Source organism: Myiozetetes cayanensis, unplaced genomic scaffold, assembly GCF_022539395.1.
Source record: "Myiozetetes cayanensis isolate MyiCay16 unplaced genomic scaffold, myiCay2020 scf3, whole genome shotgun sequence".
NCBI lineage: Eukaryota > Metazoa > Chordata > Aves > Passeriformes > Tyrannidae > Myiozetetes > Myiozetetes cayanensis.
The window spans coordinates 48,205,953-48,228,776 of record NW_026087521.1 but is presented as its reverse complement, the minus strand read 5'-3'; the positions used below and the strand labels follow the sequence as shown (position 1 = coordinate 48,228,776).

General features: G+C 46.8%; 4 protein-coding genes and 1 pseudogene across 4 annotated transcripts; 3 read left to right on the top strand and 2 right to left on the bottom strand.

Moving 5' to 3' along the window:
- Positions 1-562: 562 nt before the first annotated feature.
- LOC126644959 (uncharacterized) lies at positions 563-22,246 on the top strand (annotated as a pseudogene).
- LOC126644483 (histone H2A type 2-C) lies at positions 1,571-2,053 on the bottom strand. The gene has a single exon (XM_050323867.1). The coding sequence runs from the start codon at positions 2,051-2,053 to the stop codon at positions 1,664-1,666; it is 390 nt and encodes a 129-aa protein (XP_050179824.1). The 3' UTR covers positions 1,571-1,663.
- Positions 4,891-5,280, top strand: LOC126644480 (histone H2A type 2-C). Its single transcript, XM_050323863.1, has one exon. It carries the CDS (start codon positions 4,891-4,893, stop codon positions 5,278-5,280), a length of 390 nt encoding a protein of 129 aa, XP_050179820.1.
- Positions 5,893-6,375, bottom strand: LOC126644489 (histone H4). Its single transcript, XM_050323874.1, has one exon. It carries the CDS (start codon positions 6,373-6,375, stop codon positions 6,064-6,066), a length of 312 nt encoding a protein of 103 aa, XP_050179831.1. The 3' UTR covers positions 5,893-6,063.
- On the top strand, positions 11,489-12,234 carry LOC126644475 (histone H1.03). Its single transcript, XM_050323858.1, has one exon. It carries the CDS (start codon positions 11,509-11,511, stop codon positions 12,190-12,192), a length of 684 nt encoding a protein of 227 aa, XP_050179815.1. The 5' UTR covers positions 11,489-11,508; the 3' UTR covers positions 12,193-12,234.
- Positions 22,247-22,824: the final 578 nt, after the last annotated feature.

The window sequence follows — 22,824 nt, the reverse complement described above, 5'->3', positions numbered from 1 at the left end:
TATCCAGTCGTGTAAAACTCTGAGTCAGGTATAGACAGCTTCTAGAAAAACACACTTTCTTTTCTGGCCTTAGGTGATGTAGTCATGATTATCCTTATGCTTCACAACACATAAGCCACCTGCTACCAAAACATCATGAAGTTGATGGTTCTCGGTACATCGAGTCCTTCCCATACGACCTCAGAACTATGGAGACGTTCAGAATGGTCTTAACAACGGTAGCGTAAAGACAAGTTCTCTGCGCAGTGCCACTGTCGCACGATTAGAAAAAAAACAGGGTTTGTGCTTTCTCGCCACGCCCTAAAGGGAAGATGCGGGTAAAAGCGGTTCAGTGGGTTTAGTGGAGCTCAGGGGCTCGGAGCGAGGCGCACTCAGAGAGGGAGGCGGTGATTGTGGCGGAGAAGCCTCCGGGGCCCCGGGGCGGCGACCGAGAGCAGCGGAGGGAGCGGAGGCGCAGGCCCGGCCCCGCCGCCGCGCCCGCCCCTGCTCCCAACCAGGTCGGCTCCCAGCCCATAAAGGGCCCCGCGCGGGCGGCGGCGGCGACTGCTGAGAGCGAGGGGAGCAGGGATCATGTCTGGCAGAGGCAAGGGCGGGAAGGGGCTCGGCAAGGGCGGCGCCAAGCGCCATCGCAAGGTGCTGCGCGACAACATCCAGGGCATCACCAAGCCCGCCATCCGCCGCCTGGCTCGGCGCGGCGGCGTCAAGCGCATCTCGGGGCTGATCTACGAGGAGACGCGCGGCGTGCTGAAGGTGTTCCTGGAGAACGTGATCCGCGACGCCGTCACCTACACCGAGCACGCCAAGAGGAAGACGGTGACTGCCATGGACGTGGTCTACGCCCTCAAGCGCCAGGGACGCACCCTCTACGGCTTCGGCGGCTAAATCCTTTCGCTCCCGGATCACCTCGAGAAACGAACCCAAAGGCTCTTTTAAGAGCCACCCACTTCTTCCTATGAAAGGGCTGTGTTGCTTTGTATTTGTTTGTTCTGGCTTTATAAGCCATTCCCTTCGCATGCTCCCGCTCTTTGAGCACCCGTCTTTTCCATGTAAGTCTGCAGCTTCTCGGCGGCTGTACTACACGAATGAAATCGGCTACACCCTCCCCCGCCCCCAAGAAAATAATCCCTTGTTTTCTCATACGCGGTGTATTTGACGGACACGGCAGGGTTTGTGGAGGAGCCTCTTGATCACCTTTCAGCGCGCCCTAGCCCAGGCCCGTGTCCAGCGCCGATCGGGTTAAGCGCCCGCCCGCGCCATTTCCAAAAGCCCGCGCGGGCGCAGATTGGCTCCGACACGCTCCCTGCCTGGCAGAGCCCGCGCTCCGCTCTCGGGACGATCGTGCCAGCACAGCACGCCCCTCCAGCCCCGGGAAAGTAACAAGAGCTAGCTCTCTCCCCCACGTCGGCTCACGAACACAGCGGAGACCCGCCCGGCTGCCACTGAGCTCTCCGGCAGAACCGGACCGGCGCGGCTACGCGAAAGAGACACATCTCAACCCAACAACCACGCACACACCCAAAATCGCACACAAAAATCAAGCGCCCCCTTTAACCCCCCCCCGATGCGCGATCCGCAGCGTCTCAAGCTCTTTTTCGAGGCTGTGGGTGGCTCTGAAAAGAGCCTTTGGGTTCGCTTTGGGCTCGGGACGCTTTCGCCGCCGGCTTTACTTGCTCTTGGCCTTGTGGCTTTCAGTCTTCTTGGGCAGCAGCACGGCCTGGATGTTGGGCAGCACGCCGCCCTGCGCGATCGTCACCTTGCCCAGCAGCTTGTTGAGCTCCTCGTCGTTGCGGATGGCGAGCTGCAGGTGGCGGGGGATGATGCGCGTCTTCTTGTTGTCGCGGGCCGCGTTGCCCGCCAGCTCCAGGATCTCGGCCGTCAGGTACTCCAGCACGGCCGCCAGGTACACGGGCGCGCCGGCGCCCACCCGCTCGGCGTAGTTGCCCTTGCGCAGCAGGCGGTGCACGCGGCCCACGGGGAACTGCAGCCCGGCCCGCGACGAGCGCGACTTGGCCTTGGCCCGCGCCTTCCCACCCTGCTTCCCGCGACCGGACATCTTCCCTGGCTCGCTCCGCAACAAACTCTCGCCCCGCGCTACAGCAGCAGCAGCTCAGTGCCGCCCGCCCTCAGCCGCCGCTCTTATATCCCCTCCCTCCGCGCCGCCGCCGCCTCCCCATAGGCCAAGGAGCCCGCCGGGGAGGGAGCCGCCCAATGGCGCAGCGAATCTCGCCCGAACCAATCGCGACGGGCGCACCGCCCAGAGGCTCCGCCCGCGCTCTCCACGCGGCCAATGACGAGGCGGCACGGGCGGGACTCAGCGCGCGGCCCCGCCTGCCCAGAACCGCCGCTCCCGCTCCCGCTCCCGCTGCCGGACCCCGGGAGGGTTCGCTCCCCCTCGCTTTTCTTTGCTCTAGTCCTTGAAAGCCGCCGGCATACACAGTGCGGGTTACCAGAGCTCAGTTGCGGAAATAGAGGGGAAGAGAGAGACACCCGGGCTGTTTCAGTGAGCGGGAGAAAATAAGGGGAGTCAGGATAGGCGGTACCTTCTTGCACTCTGAGCATTTTCCCCGCAGAAGGATTTCTCCCTTTTTTAGCATCGCGGCACCCCTACGTTTCCCGGTCTTTCAAAACTACAGACTTTCTGAAATGACAAGGACACAGCACCCCAGTCCCTTCTGTACCCTTAAGTGAACAAAGGACAATACTTCAGCAAGGTCTCCCATTGATTAAGACTTAGGATTTCTCTCACTTGCAGTTTCCTTTTTAATATTTCGATAAGGTTGTCAGAATATTTAGTACTAAAAGACGTCCCTGTTTGTCAGTGAGTGCCAGTAAAAGGTGCTGCGGGTTACAGGAGAAGAAAAGGCAGTAGCACCTCTGCCCCTGTCCTGCCCCCCCAAATATCGTGAGGGACAGTAGCTAAACATGGCCTCTAGCCCAGAATTCCTCATAGACTTGGTAAGTTAATGTATCAATAAGATACTATTTATAAGAACTAAGAGATGTTTCATTTTTTAAAAATGCATGTTTTTTAAAATCTCTTTTGTATTTATTCTTGATCATACAGGTTTGCAGTGGCCATCCCTCTATCTTATAAAATATTACAGAAACATACAGACAGTATCAAAATAAAAATTTCAACAGCTTGTTGTCCTTATCAGCTCTGCAGAAATATATCCTGTTATAATTAACCTAAAGATTGCACACTTACAGGAAGTAAAAACAGTTTAATAAAGGACACACTAATGATTAACTTACACAAAAATTCCAGATATTGAGTGGCTTAATAGTTACAAGAAATTCTGTGCGTTAATCATACAAATAAGTATTCTAGTTTCCACCAACCAGCGCGTTATACGATATTAAAATAGTAATCTTTTTTTTTAGGAACAGAAACTATAAAGCAAGAACAAAGACGCAAAAGGGTAGGCGGTATCTGCCAGTGGCGGGAGTTTTAAACTTTGAATCCACCAATGAATCTCAACACTTACCCGTCTGCCTATCAGAGAAGACACCAGTGCTATATATAGCCCCCGAGGAGGTGCAGGGCGGCAGTGTCGCTGTGGGGAGCTCCGGGAGCGTGTGATTGGCAGCGATGGCGCGCACAAAGCAGACGGCGCGTAAGTCGACGGGCGGGAAGGCGCCCCGCAAGCAGCTGGTTACTCAAGGCGGCCTGCAAGAGCGCCGGGCCACGGGCGGCGGGAGAAGCCGCACCGCTACCGGCCCGGCACGGAAGCGCGAGATCCGGCGCTACCAGAAGTCGAGTTGTTGATCCGCCAAGCTGCCCTTCCTCCAGCGCCTTGGTGCGGGCGAGATCGCGCAGGACTTCAAGACCTGACTCGTGCTCTAGAGTTTCGGCCGGGTCATGGTGCTGCAGGAGGCCAGCGAGGCCTACCTGGTGGGATTCTTCGAGGACACCAACTCAGGCAAACCATCCATGCCGCTGCCACCATCATGCCCAGCGACATCCAGCTTCGGCTCGATCCGCGGAGAGCGTGCTTGCTTCCAAAGAAAAACAGCACCACGGTTTTAGAAAGCATTTTACCGAATGATGTGCCTTGTTGTTTCTCACTACGTACACAATAAAAAGAACTGGGACACTGAAATAAGCTGGGGTTTCTTCCATTAATTATTATAATTTTCAAAGTACTCCTGACAACCTTATCGAAATATTAAAAAGGAAACTGCAGAACAGTGAGGGAATATACACAAAGTCCTTAAATCAGTGGGGAGACCTTGCTGAAGTATTGTCCTTTGTTCACTTAAGGGTACAGAAGGGACTGGGGTGCTGTGTCCTTGTCATTTCAGAAAGTCTGTAGTTTTGAAAGACCGGGAAACGTAGGGGTGCCGCGATGCTAAAAAAGGGAGAAATCCTTCTGCGGGGAAAATGCTCAGAGTGCAAGAAGGTACCGCCTATCCTGACTCCCCTTATTTTCTCCCGCTCACTGAAACATCCCGGGTGTCTCTCTCTTCCCCTCTATTTCCGCAACTGAGCTCTGGTAACCCGCACTGTGTATGCCGGCGGCTTTCAAGGACTAGAGCAAAGAAAAGCGAGGGGGAGCGAACCCTCCCGGGGTCCGGCAGCGGGAGCGGGAGCGGGAGCGGCGGTTCTGGGCAGGCGGGGCCGCGCGCTGAGTCCCGCCCGTGCCGCCTCGTCATTGGCCGCGTGGAGAGCGCGGGCGGAGCCTCTGGGCGGTGCGCCCGTCGCGATTGGTTCGGGCGAGATTCGCTGCGCCATTGGGCGGCTCCCTCCCCGGCGGGCTCCTTGGCCTATGGGGAGGCGGCGGCGGCGCGGAGGGAGGGGATATAAGAGCGGCGGCTGAGGGCGGGCGGCACTGAGCTGCTGCTGCTGTAGCGCGGGGCGAGAGTTTGTTGCGGAGCGAGCCAGGGAAGATGTCCGGTCGCGGGAAGCAGGGCGGGAAGGCGCGGGCCAAGGCCAAGTCGCGCTCGTCGCGGGCCGGGCTGCAGTTCCCCGTGGGCCGCGTGCACCGCCTGCTGCGCAAGGGCAACTACGCCGAGCGGGTGGGCGCCGGCGCGCCCGTGTACCTGGCGGCCGTGCTGGAGTACCTGACGGCCGAGATCCTGGAGCTGGCGGGCAACGCGGCCCGCGACAACAAGAAGACGCGCATCATCCCCCGCCACCTGCAGCTCGCCATCCGCAACGACGAGGAGCTCAACAAGCTGCTGGGCAAGGTGACGATCGCGCAGGGCGGCGTGCTGCCCAACATCCAGGCCGTGCTGCTGCCCAAGAAGACTGAAAGCCACAAGGCCAAGAGCAAGTAAAGCCGGCGGCGAAAGCGTCCCGAGCCCAAAAGCGAACCCAAAGGCTCTTTTCAGAGCCACCCACAGCCTCGAAAAAGAGCTTGAGACGCTGCGGATCGCGCATCGGGGGGGGGTTAAAGGGGGCGCTTGATTTTTGTGTGCGATTTTGGGTGTGTGCGTGGTTGTTGGGTTGAGATGTGTCTCTTTCGCGTAGCCGCGCCGGTCCGGTTCTGCCGGAGAGCTCAGTGGCAGCCGGGCGGGTCTCCGCTGTGTTCGTGAGCCGACGTGGGGGAGAGAGCTAGCTCTTGTTACTTTCCCGGGGCTGGAGGGGCGTGCTGTGCTGGCACGATCGTCCCGAGAGCGGAGCGCGGGCTCTGCCAGGCAGGGAGCGTGTCGGAGCCAATCTGCGCCCGCGCGGGCTTTTGGAAATGGCGCGGGCGGGCGCTTAACCCGATCGGCGCTGGACACGGGCCTGGGCTAGGGCGCGCTGAAAGGTGATCAAGAGGCTCCTCCACAAACCCTGCCGTGTCCGTCAAATACACCGCGTATGAGAAAACAAGGGATTATTTTCTTGGGGGCGGGGGAGGGTGTAGCCGATTTCATTCGTGTAGTACAGCCGCCGAGAAGCTGCAGACTTACATGGAAAAAGACGGGTGCTCAAAGAGCGGGAGCATGCGAAGGGAATGGCTTATAAAGCCAGAACAAACAAATACAAAGCAACACAGCCCTTTCATAGGAAGAAGTGGGTGGCTCTTAAAAGAGCCTTTGGGTTCGTTTCTCGAGGTGATCCGGGAGCGAAAGGATTTAGCCGCCGAAGCCGTAGAGGGTGCGTCCCTGGCGCTTGAGGGCGTAGACCACGTCCATGGCAGTGACCGTCTTCCTCTTGGCGTGCTCCGTGTAGGTGACGGCGTCGCGGATCACGTTCTCCAGGAACACCTTCAGCACGCCGCGCGTCTCCTCGTAGATCAGCCCCGAGATGCGCTTGACGCCGCCGCGCCGAGCCAGGCGGCGGATGGCGGGCTTGGTGATGCCCTGGATGTTGTCGCGCAGCACTTTGCGGTGGCGCTTGGCGCCGCCCTTGCCAAGCCCCTTCCCGCCCTTGCCTCTGCCAGACATGGTGCTGTCTCCGCTCGCTCTCAGCAGTCGCCGCCGCCGCCCGCGCGGGGCCCTTTATGGGCTGGGAGCCGACCTGGTTGGGAGCAGGGGCGGGCGCGGCGGCGGGGCCGGGCCTGCGCCTCCGCTCCCTCCGCTGCTCTCGGTCGCCGCCCCGGGGCCCCGGAGGCTTCTCCGCCACAATCCCCGCCTCCCTCTCTGAGTACGCCTCGCTCCGAGTCCTTGCCTTGAGTTGGCCTATCTTACCCTCTCCTTCTGCTTTCTGGGCATCATATAATTTTCTTTCAACTTTTTCAAATTGCATTTTCTACAAGATGATTTAAATGTCAGGAGCATACATTTGTAGAGCAATTTTTATTGTCCTTTCACTCTTATAATTAACGTTTTTCATTTAACTGTGTTTCTTTATCTGCGGCACAATGTATCTATTTTTCACGTTAGGTTTTTTTATAAATAGCTTATCTTTTTCTGATACTAATTATTTCCAACAGCGGATACAGATCCTATGGTTTTATTTCATTTTATTTTCTTTTGTGTGGAGCACTAAATCCTTTAACTTGTCATCTCTAGCTCTTCGAATGCTGCTTATTGTATACTGGGAATGTACTTATATGACAGTACTTTAAAAACAAACTAGGTAGAGAATATAAATGTCAAATAGAGTGTGTCCATTTTATTATTCTTTCTTCCTTTTGCCTTTTTTAGATATCTGTTTGGGGGCTACATAGGCTCTTGAACACTTTTAAATAGCATTCCATGTCAAAAAAAAATATATAGCCTAGAAGATAATTAATAACTCTTAATCATTTATAAAGCCACCAACTAACTAGAGCAAATATGGTAATAATTATTGGTTAAAAATTCTGAAACTGTATCCTAAAGTTTCTCTTAATTCTTTTACCTGTTCTTTTAGGTTATCTTTATTTGTATTTTTTTTTGCAATTTTCTTCTCAGATTCTTTCCTTCATAATTTTTCAGCATGGAGACCATTGTCTGTGCATTTGCTTTCTTCAATGCTTTTTGTTTAGTTTTTTTTTTTTTTTTTTTTGTCTCTGCTTGTTGGTGTTTGGGGGGGGTGGGCTTTTTTTTGTTGTTGTTTCAGACAATCTGCATGAAAATAATTTTATATGCAGATGAAGTTCTGATTTGTATGTTACAAACAGCAAGTTGACCTCTTCTGTTTCGCCAGTGAGGATTACTATTGAATATGTGAAATGTGAACATGGCATCTGTAAATTGATTTTCAAAATTCCCCCCATCTGCAGAAAACAGCAGAAGTCAGTATGAAGTGGCTGGCCTGGGCTTTGTTCCTGTGTATACCTCTAAACCTTCAGAGCTTGGCTATTACATAGTGATAGGAATTCTGCTAACTGCTCTCAGTGGAGTTTGGGAACTCTATGGACTGACTTTACCATATGGGGGAAAAGTAAAAAATTCCACATGGGTTAGGAATTTTTTAAACATTCTTGACTTTCCTCACTACACTATACCAAAATGTTATCTGCTTGTGCCATATCTGGAGTTTCTAAAGGGCAATAACTCTGAGTTGCCTGAGGACAAGAAGGCCTCAGTCCCATCCTACCCTTACAATTCTGGAAGGAGCTCTAATATGGTTGTTACAAAACCACTGTAGGTCACGTCATTCTTCAATCAGCTTTGGGAATCTGTTACCTGCAAAATGATTCTTTCTTAGTCATACTTATTAGTAGATCTACACTGTTGACTAAGCATAAAATGTCCCTTCTTATCATTCTCATCCTTTTACCAGCTCCAGCAGCAGCTTTTGGATCTTATGCTGTTTCAGAAATTGCTATTGCTTCACCTGAGAGAAAAAGAAAAATGAAAAGTTACAATCCATTTGAGCTTCTGCAAGCTGAGCAGCAGTGTTTCTGTCCTTCCAAGAGTGTTAGTGGACAAAAGCTTAAAGATACAGAAATAGTTTTCATCTGTATTTGAGTGGTGTTTCTGTGATTTAAACATTGATCCATTTCCTGACAATGAGGTATGGTTTTTTGTATGAGAAAAAAAAGCAATAAAACTGATATATCTCTCAAAGACGGGATACAGAGTTTTTGAGCATTTTGTAGTGCATAACCCACAATGAGCCTTGTCCTATATGCAGAAATTGTCAGACAAATAAAGTGAGCTTGCCCTACAAACAAGCCAAGAGCTTCACCCTTGTGGAAACCAAAACTTCTGGTGAAGAAATTGGCTGTTCATTTACACATGGAGTACTGAAAATAATGAATCAACAATTGTTACAGGACATTTTGACTTTAACTTGTCATTCAGGAAAAGAAGTGTCAGTAGCCACAGAGGAAAGCAATGGGAGCCTATGACTCTTCTAAGCAGAAAGAATCAGTGATTCATGATTTACTGAACAGTAGGACACCTGTGCTTGGCATCAGCTTTGAAACTGGTCATTCAAAGACAAGAAAACAATCATGTGTTACTACGAACCCCATTCTTCTTTGGAATAGGAGCAAGGGGAATGTGCAGTTTCTGTAAACAATCTGTATAAAGTTGAATTCATCCAAAGCGGGTGTGGGGTTTTGATGCAGAACTGGAACCCACCACATTTTTCTGTCAATAGTTCTTTTTTTTCTCCTTTTTTTCCCTATTCATCTCTTAAAAACAACTTTGGGTAGAATCTCTGCAAAAGCCTGTGCTATTTCATAAACATGTTTATTTCCTGGAAGAAAAGTCACAACACTTTATTAAAATATTTCAATATTACTACTGACGCTTGCTGATTTAGAAAATGAAAGGAAGGTGAATGGAGTGATGATACCCAAATACAATTTATGCCTAAAGAAACAGGAGATTATCAAAGTCTGGAGAAGCATTCCTACTATACCTGTGTTAACTACACCAAGCTGCTAATCTGAGCATTTGCTCTCTGTTTTGGGTTATATTTTATAGTGACTGAAAAATAAAATTTTAATCTACAGTGGCTGAGAAACGAAAACCTCTTTACTGGATTAAAATACAAATACTTGGATGATTTTAGGACATTATCTTTGAACACCCAAAAGCAAAATGCATCTGAATAAAAAGCCAGAGATGTAGATTATTTCTGCATCAACGCTCAGGTCTGCCCTTCCTGTGTTCTGGTTTTATGCCCATCTTTGTTTTGGTCTGCATTGTAGGGGTGATCATAATGATTTTTTTCCTAGAAGCATCCACAACCTGATTCTACCAATCTGTCCTTTCTTGGTCGCAAACCTCTCACACATGGTGGGTGGGTAGAGATTACCTCCAATGTTCAGTAATATATCTTACATGAAGCAATGATGGGCTTGAGAGATCAGCATCAGATCACTAAGTACTTCAGTTTCTAAGTAAGTTAATAAAACATTGAGATAATGAAAGCAAATAAAAAAGTGACATTCTGTTTATATTTCCAGAAATCTTGGAATCCACTTCTGCCCAAAGGAACTAGGGAGAAATAAAAAGATTACTATGAGTCTTTCAAAGTTTGATAAGGATTACAATAGTCCTTGTACAAGTCCAGAGAATTCACAGAAAGCTGCTATTAGATACGAATAGCTTGACACAAACAAACCACTTATATACAGATATCAATGGACTACAGAATTACAAAATGTTAGCTCCAGTGCCTCTGGGAGGTGTTGAACTCTCTATTCTTTGTGTCTATGTGATTACTACTACCAGTTTAGTAAAAAAAGTTTTCCTCATTGTCAGCATTCTGATACAGCGTTCAGTAATGTCACTGAGGACCTTAATTCTCCCCCATTATATGAAATAAGCATCAGATTAAGTGGGCATTAAATGCAATTTCCCATTTCTGTGTTTAATAAATAAACAATGCACAGTCCTGCAGTACACTTTACAGTTTTGTCATGATTATTATCGCAGCCAGATCATCCAAAACAAGTATTTACCTTCGTTTTATAGATTACTGAAAGAGACCTCACTAAGCTGTATTTTTTCAACATTTACCTTCAAACAGAGATTTAAAAAAACCCCGATATTCCAAATTACTAGAATAAATCTGGTACTTGCTCTGATTGTAGCCTTTTAGATTGCCCAATTAAACACAGGTAATTGGAAAAGAATATGACAGTTCACAAAAACTCAAGTTACTGTGTTATTGTTTGTTTTTTTATTTTCACAGTTCCAGGTAGTGGGAACTCTACGTATTACCTACATTTCATTCACCCTTTTATATTTACTTTTAGCCCTGAATATATCTATTTACACGTTTTTAGGAGCTGATGGTAGCCAGATACCTATTCTATGAAACACAATACTATTGAAGGCAGAGTGTTAACTGGTATTTTAAAGAAAGGAACATTGCCTTGGAAACTGAGTAAAAAAGTGCTATTACTGCAATTGCAACTACTCTGACTCCCAAATTTAACAAACGAAAGAGACTTCATTAAAATTACATTGAAAGTGCAATGACAGGAACATAAGTTTTCAAGAGGGGGCACGTCGGAGCTTTGTTCCAATGAAACACCTAAGCAGAAGGAAAGCAACACCGACTTTCACACAGGCAGCTAAAGCACAAACGCCTCCCGACAGGGCATTAGCTAAAACACTGGGATTTCTGAAGCGACACCGAGAGGGGTGATTTCGGAGGGAAGCGGCTCAGCCGAGGAGTCAGCTCGGCATCTGCGCCTGGGACCATGGGCGAAACTGTGTTACTTCCTCGGGTTTAATGTCAATTTACTCTGAGACCAACCCTCCAAACCACTCTGGCTTTGATCTGCTCTGTAGAGAACCTTCTAAAGAACAAGATGTTATGCCAGTTGTGCCCATTTAGCCCATGGTATAATTTTAATTTAAAGTAAAAACCGAAGGTTTCTCTCTGTCGAGGTCTCTGCGGCTTCACTCCACTAAGTTTCGGCGGTCGCGTTTCCCTCATGTCTGCTCCTTACAATGGGAAACTCCATCAGCTTGTAGGACAGACTCTCTCCTCTCCTCTCGGGCAGAAACGGGGTGCATCTGCAGCAAATTTCGTGAGGAAAAAGTCCTTTTTGGACCGGGAAGAAACACAACGGGCGCGGCGGCGGAGCAGCGCGCGGCGCACCAATCAGCGCGCGCGGCGCTGCTATAAAAGGGGCAGCGGCGGGGCGGCCTCCATTGTTCGCCAGGATCCCGCAAGGCAGCATGGCCGAGACCGCTCCTGTCGCCGCGCCCGATGTCGCCGCCGCCGCCGCGCCGGCTCCGGCTAAGGCTCCCGCCGCCAAGAAGCCGAAGAAAGCGGCGGGCGCTTCCAAAGCCCGCAAGCCCGCGGGGCCCAGCGTCACTGAGCTGATCACCAAGGCCGTGTCCGCCTCCAAGGAGCGCAAGGGGCTCTCCCTCGCCGCGCTCAAGAAGGCGCTGGCCGCCGGCGGCTACGATGTGGAGAAAAGCAATAGCCGTATTAAGCTGGGAATCAAGAGTCTCGTCAGCAAAGGCGTCTTGGTGCAGACCAAAGGCACTGGCGCCTCCGGCTCTTTCCGCCTTAGCAAGAAACCTGGAGAAGTGAAGGAAAAGGCTCCCAAAAAGAAAGCAGCCGCAGCTAAGCCCAAGAAGCCGGCGGCTAAGAAGCCCGCCAGCGCCGCCAAGAAGCCTAAGAAAGCGGTGACAGCGAAGAAGAGCCCTAAGAAAGCCAAGAAGCCGGCGGCCAGCGCAGCCAAGAAAGCAGCCAAGAGCCCCAAAAAGGCGACAAAGGCTGCCAAGCCCAAAAAAGTAGCGGCAGCAGCAAAGAGCCCGGCCAAGGCGAAGGCGGTGAAGCCGAAAGCAGCGAAGCCTAAGGCTGCCAAGCCGAAGGCAGCGAAGGCGAAGAAGGCAGCCCCCAAGAAGAAATAAGTGGTTCGGAAAAAATTCTGTCTGCATTGCAGATAAACCCAACGGCTCTTTTAAGAGCCACCCAAGTCTTCACAAAAAGAGCTGAAAGGTTTTCTTGTGGTTTTTGTGTATTTTTGTGTGTGCGCGCGCGCGCGCGCACGTACCATTTTAACCCCTTTTTGTCCCTTGGTTTTGCTTACTTTAGGGTGACTTCAGTAATAAGTTTTCGCGGTCTTGTTCTCCACAGGTGCTGAGCAGCATGGCAGCACAGCTCGGTTCAGGAGAATCCGCTGGTGGTGGTGCAAATAACGTCCCGTATCCGCAAGGAATCGGTGCGAGCCCAGAGACCCCTTTGGGCAGCGCTCAGGGCGTCCAGGCTCTTGGGAGCGGAGTTGGCAGTGCGGGTGCTGCAGCTCCCTGTGGTTTCTCCTGGAGACGGGAGAGCTGCTTTCGGAAGCGCCTCCGTCCGCCCCCGGAGACGGACAGATTTCGAAAAGCCCGCGCTGCGTAAAGATTGGCCGCCGCTCTCGGGCTTTTGTACTGCCCAGCAGTTTTCGGGTTAAAAAGGCGTTCCACCTTTTATAAGTTCACTCGGAAGAAGCTTAAGAACTTCCTGGTACGTTTGTTTCTTATCTTCCACTGCCGCCCCCACCTCCGGCTTCCCCCGCCCCCAGGCTTTTTCACGGCTAGTCTAGTTTTTCTCCCTTGAAAAGCCGTAGGGCGAGGGGGGGCCAGGATGCGCGGAGGTTTCGAGCTACCTTGATGTTGTCCGCAGGTCCCCCACTTCGGTGCTGAAACTCCTGCGCCTTGGAGGTGCCGGGCTCGGCGCTGAGCCGGTGTGTTCCATTTCGTCAGTGGAAACGCTCGGAGGTGGCGTTGGGCGCGGTAGGAACCCGCGGGGGTCGGAGCCTCCCTCTAACCCTGAAATGGCCTCCTTTTCACGATGAATCTCTTGTCCTAATTATGCCGGTTTAAAGAACCGGCCTCCAAGCCATATACGGAGTCGAAATATTTGTTTTTATATCATATCAATTCAGAGGTTGGTTCCAGGTGGTATATCCACAAGGCTAGTACGCTTTCAGTATGTCAGATTTTCATTCTTAAGGACTTTGAACAATAAAAAGCTGGTATTTTCTGTATATGCAACAACCTACCGGTGTAGTCACTGGTTTTGTGTTCTCTCATCTCCTTTTAAAGATACAGTGTACATGTTCTATGAGGAAGGGACTTATGTGAGTAAGAGGCACTCGTAGTCCAGGAGTGGGTATTTACCACATTATTGAGCTCTAAGTTCAAGCAAAGTTGTTCTTTGGGTTCGTAGTTTCATATATAGTGTTCTCCAGCTCTTGCTTCTCAGGGCATGGCTCTTGGTTCTTGCAGGTTATTTCCTCATTTCTCATAAGTGCTTCTATTAGTGCTGTACTCAACTTCTGTGAATTTGCTACCTTTTCATGGTACTTTATGCATCAACTCAGCCATGCTCTACTTCCCTTCCTTTTACTCAATTGATGCCCTTCTCTTAGTTCTGGGTGTGTGCAGGGATGGGAAGCAGTCAGGGAGCAGTGAGGGGAGAGAGGCTGTTTCCTTGCTTTAGTCATGGTGCTGGTACTCCTGGTTCCCTAATGAGCAGGAGAATGGGGAATTTCAGGGAATTTCCCACTTAGCTCTCAGCTCTCAGCAGAGGTGGTTAATCTCATGCCCATAGCTGTTAACCTTGTATATCTCAAGGGATCACCTGGAAACTGGGTCCCTGCAGTTTGGAGGAGAAATGGTAGGATTTGATTTCACCAGTATTCATGTTTTCACAGACTGACGGCATCCTAAATCTCTACTAAAAGGAGAAAAAATACAAAACAGAGCATCTATTTTTAAGTCCTGTCCTGAAACACTGTTCTTACTCTGCACTGCCTCTTAGGGTGAATCCAACATTTTGATCCTTGCTCGAGTTTGTGATCTGTTCCTTTACATAACATACACACTGGCATACACACCCCACTTTTCCTGAAATTATCTTGCCATATCCCTTCACCCCAACAGCCTGAATTCCTGAGCTCACTTGTCTGGGCCCCTGTTTGGGGTGGAGATGTGCTTACCAGACTTTCACAGTTAGCATAAGTGGAGGGTGTCAGGAATGGCACATGCTAATTCTCAAAGGGTTTCACCCGACTGGGTGCACTGACCCAAAGAGAGTGGGTCAACTGCGATTTTCCAGCCTGCTACCACTATTTCTGGGAGAGAAACTAGAGGGGAGGCATTTTGACTGGGTATGGTCAAAGTGCATGTATGTTGTTATAGTAAATGTGATATGCTTAATTTATTCTTAAAGCCGAGCTTGAAAAGGCAAAACGCATTTATAGTCACGTGGGCAAAACCGTATCACACACATCCCTTCTAATTGAACTGAACTCAACAGGACAGCCCTGGAATAAAACTTCAGCCTCTGGATAAGTCTAGGTAATGACAGAAGTTCAGTTTTAGCCACTTGTAACTTATCCTCGCTGCTCACTTTGGGAGAAAAGGAGTTCCTTTTCTGAAAGGTAAGAGGGAAAACTCAAACTGTTGTGACTATATTTTAAGAAAATTCAGTTGGAGCAGTTACACACTTCAGATATTGCAGTAGAAGGGATTTAGAAAATTAGTGGATTACTGAACACAAGTGGTGGAGAGCACTGGCCTATGCACAACAATACCTTTACAGGCAAAGACTATATAGCTGTGGCTTCAACTGAATAGACTTTATAGTTCTTAGCTGGAGATAGCTGCTAAATTATGTAAGACATTGTTCCTCACTACAGAAAGGAAGTGTATATATATGTAGGAACACTGAACATACTGGCTGTTTAGGCTCCAGTGTCCAGTACAGGAACAAAATTAACATCCAACCAAAAACTCCTGTTAAACTTGTAAAGCTGGGTTGGGCAGCGTAGCCTAGATACCTACTGGATTTTTTTCTTCCTACTGGAAAAAGGGAGCGCAGTGACTAAGAGCAAGAGTGGCCTGAGAAAAATCATACTGCAGGGATAAGTATGTCATTTTTATGCCAATTGCACCGCTGGCATGTAAGTCTGTAATCCTAATTCATCATTTCTTATTCTCCTTAACCCCTCAGCATTGTGAATGCCAGGTCATTTTATCTATGGGATAGGTGTGCACAACTCCAGACTGATTCTCCCTTTAGAAATGGCCTATGTTAAATTACCAAGTCACTGCCATGATGTCCAATTAACGTGAGTCCCTCAGGACCACACATAATCTTCACCAGGTTTCTCTCCAGCTCTCAAAGCAGATTCCTATTCTGATCATAAGGAAAGTTGATATTCTTAAAAAAATTTGCTGTCATGCCTCAGGTTTCTAGTTAACTTGCTGAACTGAGGTTCAAATGTGTGATTTATGATTGCAGTGAAGAGGGAACACATCTCACTGTTCTATGACATCTTTTTTGGACATTAGTTTGTTTTGTCAAATATGTTAAGATTATGATATTGGGGGAAAAAAGGAAAAGAGATGAGCTCTGGTCGGTATCTTCTAAGACTGTGCTGTATGGTAAAGTGGACAGATTGAAAAAACCTTGAAACGTGTACAAAATGAAAAATCAAACCTCAAAACAACTAAGAAGCCTAATGTTTGATTTTCTTATAATACTGATGAACTGGTCACATTCGTTATGACAAGGAACATCTTCCTTGCTCCTCATGCCTTTATCTCCATACCTCTCCTAGGTGGATGTCTTTTCTATGAACCAATGAGCAGAAACTTCTCCAGACATTTCCTACCACATTCAGTAGTTGTATTAATATCCCAAAATAAGATGCCATCAAGACTTCTGTATTATTTGACAGAACATCTCTATTTATTGAACTACTCTTGTCTGCTATGTCATGTGCCCAGCATGTTCCACATTTGCAAAGTACTCAGACTAACAGATATTCCGAGATGAATAGCAGATTTGTTAAATTTCTGCAGTGCCCTCACTGCATGAACATTTCCTTATACTGGGGACTCCAAGGAATACCACTGTTTGGAAAGCAGGTGATAGGGAAAACAGAGCTTTAGGATCTCAAGCAGAAAAAATATTTTGTTTTGTGAATAATTCTCAGCTGGGAATGGGATGGCAACCAGGCTGATTAGGAATTCTGTGCAAAAATTTGACACAGAGAACTGAGCTGCTGTTAGTGAAAGAGGAAGTGGTTTAATAGGAAGAGAGAAAACAGGCCAGTGTTTAGGGGGCAGTCACACTTCGACAGAAAAGTAAAGGACCTGCTTTATGATTTTAAGTTCTAAGATGCCCCAAAATCAAGAGGAAGGTCAAAAAGAAAAGAGTTCAGCACTTCAAAATATTACAGTTACATTTCTCTTCCGTAAGGTCAGCTATTTATTTCATAGATGTACTTATTAGATAAATGTGCATATCAAAAGTTTATGGTGTTCCATCACTGGAAGGAGAAATGGAGAAAGAAAATAATGTCAGATGGATCAGTGAGTTAGATAAAGGTCTAAAAATAGTAGAACAGACTGTTAGCAACCTGCCAAGAATTCTGTTTAAGTTAGTCATTCACAGAATAATAAATTCGCTTGGTACTGGTGAACACATCTATGATGGAGTTACAGAATTTTTCATCAGCATTAGTCACCACAAAGCCCAATTGTCTGTCAGATTGCCACAAAACCAGGTAATTTTCATGTATGTATTTCTTTAAGTCTTTGTTGTCTGTTAGTGAGTTATGTTACTCCTGTGTTTCTTGTGTATCTGTATCTTTTATGGTAGTTGTTGTCGTGTGAGAGTAAGAGTTTATTCAGATGGCCTCAGCATGTGTTTGAAAAATGATAAAAATATCTCTCTTAGAGGCTCACTTCCTAAAAACATCAAAGCTGAAGTTTTATTCCAAGTGAAACTGATCAAATAGTTTCCACAAAAAGCTGCTCCATTTAACTGAGAAAATTGGAATCTAATCTTACATAAAAGGCTGACCTACCTTAGCTTGGGCAAAAAGATGTTTCAAATTTGTGCTAGAAACAGTGTTATAACAAAGGCTTGTTTTCAGTATTGCTGAGCAACACTCACTCAGCCTCAAGGCCTTTTCTGCTTCTCACACCACCTCACGAGTGAGGGGGCTGGGGGTGCACAAGGTGTTGGGAAGGGACACAGCCAGGACAGCTGACCCCAACCGACCAGAGGGATGTTCCAGACCATATGGTGTCATGCTCAGGAAGATAAAGTGGGGAGAAGAAAAAGGAAGGGGAGGGTTCGGGGTGATGGCCTTTTTCTTCCCAAGTCACCATTACATGTAATGGAGCCCTGCTGTCCTGGAGATGGCTGAACACCTGCCTGCTAATGGGAAGTAAAGAATTAATTTCTTGTTTTGCTTTGCTTGTGTGCATGGCTTTTGCTTTACCGATTAAACTGTCTTTATCTCAAACCACAATTTTTTATATTTCTCTCATCTCTCTGGAAGTGAGTCAGTGAGCAGCTGCATGGTGCTTAATTGCTGGCTGGGGTTAAACCATGGCAGATGAATAAAGCAGAGAAAAAGTCCTTCATAGTGTCCTGGGCTGAATAAAAATCTATGCTGTGTACATTTCACGACTAAATAAGTTTACAGGTTCTCAAAAGGAAGGAGCTGAGTGGAGAGACAGTTATAATGTATGGGCAGAAGCTGGGGACAGTGTGGAGTCTGGTAAAGCAAGAGTACAATATGAATGGCATGAACACCAGATTTGTTCTCTGCTGCTTCTGTTCAGGTGCAGAACCACTTCTCAACCAAACAGCTTTGACTTAGCAAGTTTACACAATATGGTTTTTCTTCCACAAATTTCTTTTTTACTATCTAGATCATGATGAACCCAGTCTGCTGCTGAGCACTGGGGAGTTACCAACCCATCTTTTTTCTGTGGGAATTTGAAATCCCTCTTCACCAAAACAGGTTGTCAAAGCACAAAAAAGTCATCAGTGTGACTCCTCCCAGGATTCCCATTCACTTTCCGTACTCAGTTTTTAACAGTTCTTTACAGATCTGGAGTTGTGTTTTATTCTGATTTTCACTTTGCACATTTTGTTTTGTGACCTCTTGCATTTCCATTCCTATGTGACTTTTGTTCATCATTCCTGCAGGCCTTCTGCTGGGACATCAGTGAAACCTCAGTGAGTGCAGAGTTTCCCATTCAATGAGTTCCGGATTGGGCTGCCAGGAGTTGATGGAAATTTGAAATCTAGAAAAATAATGAGAGGGTTATAATATGTACATCAGTCACTGAAAACTTGATCTAGTAAAAAAAGTCCCTCCCTACAGCACAGGGGTGTGGGATGACAACCAAGGACCAAGGCAAGGGTTGTAGCTTACTGTCTAGGGCCTACACTGGGTACTTTCTGTGTGATCTTTGTGCATGGAGATATGGATCACTGCCGTCAAGAGAGAATGATTTGATTGAAGGAGGAGTTGTCGTGGAGATAGGATGGTCCTGCTATGGCTCTGAGAAGCAACATAGAATAGAAAAAAGTCATATGATCTGAACTTTGAGGGACACATGGCCAAAAAACTAATTTTTGCCTGATAAAGAGTCATTTAACTATTAAAACTCATACTACTGCATATGCTAGTAAGCTTAATGAAGTATATGTTACCACATATATGATCATATTACTTAACTCTCCACCTAGACCATGCCATACACAAGAGGAAGAGTGGGATAAGATTGTGTTATATATAAGGAAGGTAGAAATTTCACCTACTTAGGAGGAAGACCCTAAAAAAACCATCAATGGGCTACTCTCCTCTCCCTCCTCCCAGGTGGGGAGGCCTTCTTGCTAAGCTTCTGCACACAGTTGTTGTTGTTATTATTATTATTATCATTATCATCATCATCATCCAGGTTAACCCAATATTATTGTTCTTGTTGGAGCTCTACCACACTTGTGCATTTAGCAATGGCTATTTCAAATCTGTATTTCTGTTGCTTCAATAAACTGCCCTATTTCTGAATCTGTGCTCACAAAAGTTCCTGTTGAACACTACCAGGCTTACAGTGCTGAATTTGTGATAATCAGAAATTAAGCCCAGCCATACCCAGCCCCTCTGATCTGAGGACCAGCTAGAATGCAAGGGTGTTCGTTTTCTGCCAAATTTTTAATGCAGCACAGAGGCTAATCTATATGATCTTGAATGTCCCTTCCAGTGCAAACAATTCTGTGGGTCTTAAGTTACAGTTTAGTTCATCAAACTAGGCTCACAGACCAGATGATATTTGATGTATAATTTAGAATCAGTTGGGAGGGAAGAAGAGAGGGAACCCAGCTCCAAACTTGCTTCACTTTATTACTTGTATTTCTGTCATGAGTTAAAAAATAATGCTATGAAGAAGCATGTATCTATTATTTAAAAAAAAACCCTTTTCCTGATGATTCTAACATTTTGCAAAAGAGAGAGACAGCAAGAGACAGAGAATATTATATGTAGCCACAGATTCTTGGGCAGAAGAAGTTCAGTATGGGGCAGGGTTATAGTATGAGGCTCTAACTTAATGTCATTCCATTTAAAAACAAAACAAAAAACCAAGCAGAAACAAAAATTCAGCTTTACAGAGCTGGACAACTTATGACAAACTGCATAGGTATGTGATTTGGTGAAGCCCAGGAATTTCTGATAACCTCATGGCAGCCATCTCCAAGTGGTAATAACTTCCAGGGGAGGCCTGTGATGTAGTCAGAGTCCCTGAAGTCTGGCCGAGCAGGTTGAACAACCGGATTTTCATGGCAGAGTGGGTTCAGGCAGCCCTACAGCAGGCAGTGCTAAAGTACCCTGTTTGTAACATCCTGTGGATTTGAGAGTGAAAAAGCCAGCTGGAAATGTTATACCAAGTGCATCCTTACCAGGGCAGGACATATTTACCTTACTGTCAAAATCTCCTGGGAATGACAGAGGATGTGACTATGGGAGTTCCCAGTTTCTCATGGTAGCCTGGTCTTCCACAGCAGTCCAGTCATGGTCCCTGATATCCCCCCCCTGAAAGGAGCAAACTGGCCTTTGGAGAGAAAACACCATGACCTTGGCTGTGGCATTCCTACTGTACCCCAGAAGTAAAGTACCTCCACTGCCCAATCTAGAATACTACCACGTTCCTTGTGGAACAGGGCCTTTGTTACTGGTTTGAAACTTTAGGATGTCTCTTTTGGAGTCTAGGTATTTGTCTTGCCCATTTCGGGTTTCTTTTGGGCCTGTACTGAAAAGACTCTGCATGAATGACATGGCAGACCACATTTTATTCATTTGTCAGTGAGGAGCCACCGGAACAGTGATTTCGATGTTAACAGAAGCAACATTTGCACCTGTGGTCTATGCAAAGATAAAGGTTGATTATTGTTTAATTTTTTGTTCTATCTTTATGAAAGTGTACATTACAAAAAGCCACCAAGCTTGTAGGAAAAAACCCACACAAAATAAGTGAAAAATGTCCATGAGAGGGCACCAAATGCTCAATACTAGAAACTTTTCTTACCCTTTCCAAAAATGTTCAAGTCGAAAATGATTTACTGAATGATTTCTGATAATTATTTTCAACAGAAAAGTCTCATAATATTTTCCTCTGCTAAAGCAAGCAAACCCAGACTTGAATACCTACATCAGAAGTACAAAGCCACCCTTATTTTATGTATTAATTTTTCAGTGTTTCTAAAAATAGCCACATTCCTGTATTTGCCACTGTAACAGTGGAAAATCCTGTAAAAATATTCGTTTAAAAAATGGTTTTATCTTTTAAAACTGAAACTGAAACACAAAAACTCTTGATTAGTGTACCTTTACTGCTAAACTCACCTTGAGATAACTTTCAGAGAGAGAGGGAAATGAAGAAGTGAAAAAAAATCGAGGAGGGGTAGAATTTCTCTGAACCACGATTGGACAGACTTTGCTGCAAGATTATCCGTTAAAAGACGTGTGCAGTAGCTATAACAACAGTAAAGCCACACACGAGAATCTGTGTAGACTGGTGAAATTGAAATACGTAGTACATACCCATCTTTGAAAATAGCAGTTATATCGAAAAAAATTAAAACTTAATTTAAGTGAATCAATAACTTGGATAACTTCCTATGAATGGGCTTTTTTTTTCTAAGTGATCACAGCACATCTATGATTTTTTTATAAATATAAATAAACTATTATACACAAAAACTCAAGGACCTTGCTGTAAAAAAAAATAGAAACCACCAAAAACAAACAAACAAACAAACAAACAACAAAAACCGCAACGAAATGTGCCAGAAACACTCAACTGCTTATGCTGCGGGGAAGGGAAATCCGTAAAAATCCTGCACTTTTGTGCTCGCGGATCATGCGATAGAGAAAGAGGCGGGGTGGGGGAAGAGAGACCCAAGCTCCGCCCCTGCGTTTGCAGTCCCCAACCAGGTCGGACCGACGGCAATATATAGCGCGCTCAGGCCACTTTTTCTCCCACATTGCTTTGGGCTGAGAGAGAGGCACCATGTCTGGCAGAGGCAAGGGCGGGAAGGGGCTCGGCAAGGGCGGCGCCAAGCGCCACCGCAAGGTGCTGCGCGACAACATCCAGGGCATCACCAAGCCCGCCATCCGCCGCCTGGCTCGGCGCGGCGGCGTCAAGCGCATCTCGGGGCTGATCTACGAGGAGACGCGCGGCGTGCTGAAGGTGTTCCTGGAGAACGTGATCCGCGACGCCGTCACCTACACGGAGCACGCCAAGAGGAAGACGGTCACTGCCATGGATGTGGTCTACGCTCTCAAGCGCCAGGGACGCACTCTCTACGGCTTCGGCGGCTAAATCCTTTCGCTCCCGGATCACCTCGAGAAACGAACCCAAAGGCTCTTTTAAGAGCCACCCACTTTTTCCCTTAAGAGAGCTGGATTAACTTGTTTAGTTGAAAAGGGTAACTCAAATAAAGCACGTAGTATCCAATTCACGAAGATTATTAATAATAGCAATGGAATACCACTGGTATGCGCTTTGATTAACATGTGTAAAGTGTAACCCCTGTTACCGAAGAAGTGCTTATTGCCGTTTAAGACGGACTTCATGTGTATTCCAAATTCTCCTACAAACGTACCCCAATAAAAATTAGTCAAAACTGAAAGCTTACCGTTTTTTTAAATATGTTTACCGATATAACAATTTGAAGTGCAATTTAGTGGTTTGCACTTGAAAATTTTCTTTTACGTAGATACTTGTAAACCAAGTGGGTAGGGAAAAATAAGAAAGCTACTCATATAAACGTGTTCCTATATTTCTAATTTTTAAAAACTTCGTTTCCATATCAATTGGGTTATTTCTAAAAGCAATCTCAGTAAATCTAATATGGTTCTCTAGAGAGCATTTTTTATTGGTTTGGAAAGATGGGAAGGGCTGGGAGGGAACACGACGATAAAAGCAAATTATGGCCCTAGAAACACATTAAAAAGAAAATAATAAATCAAAAGACCTGTGTGACCACTTTTCATAGGAAGAACACTCCAGTCTGGGACTCACTTCTAAAGTATTTTTGTTGTACTTCCTTCATCACCGAAGGGAAAAGAACGGGATTTCAACTTCTAAAACCTTTGGAAATCATTTGCCACTTGGAAACAATGATAATAAATACTGGTGAGCATATATGGTTTTCTCAAAGCCTTAATGAGTAGGGACAAATTAAAT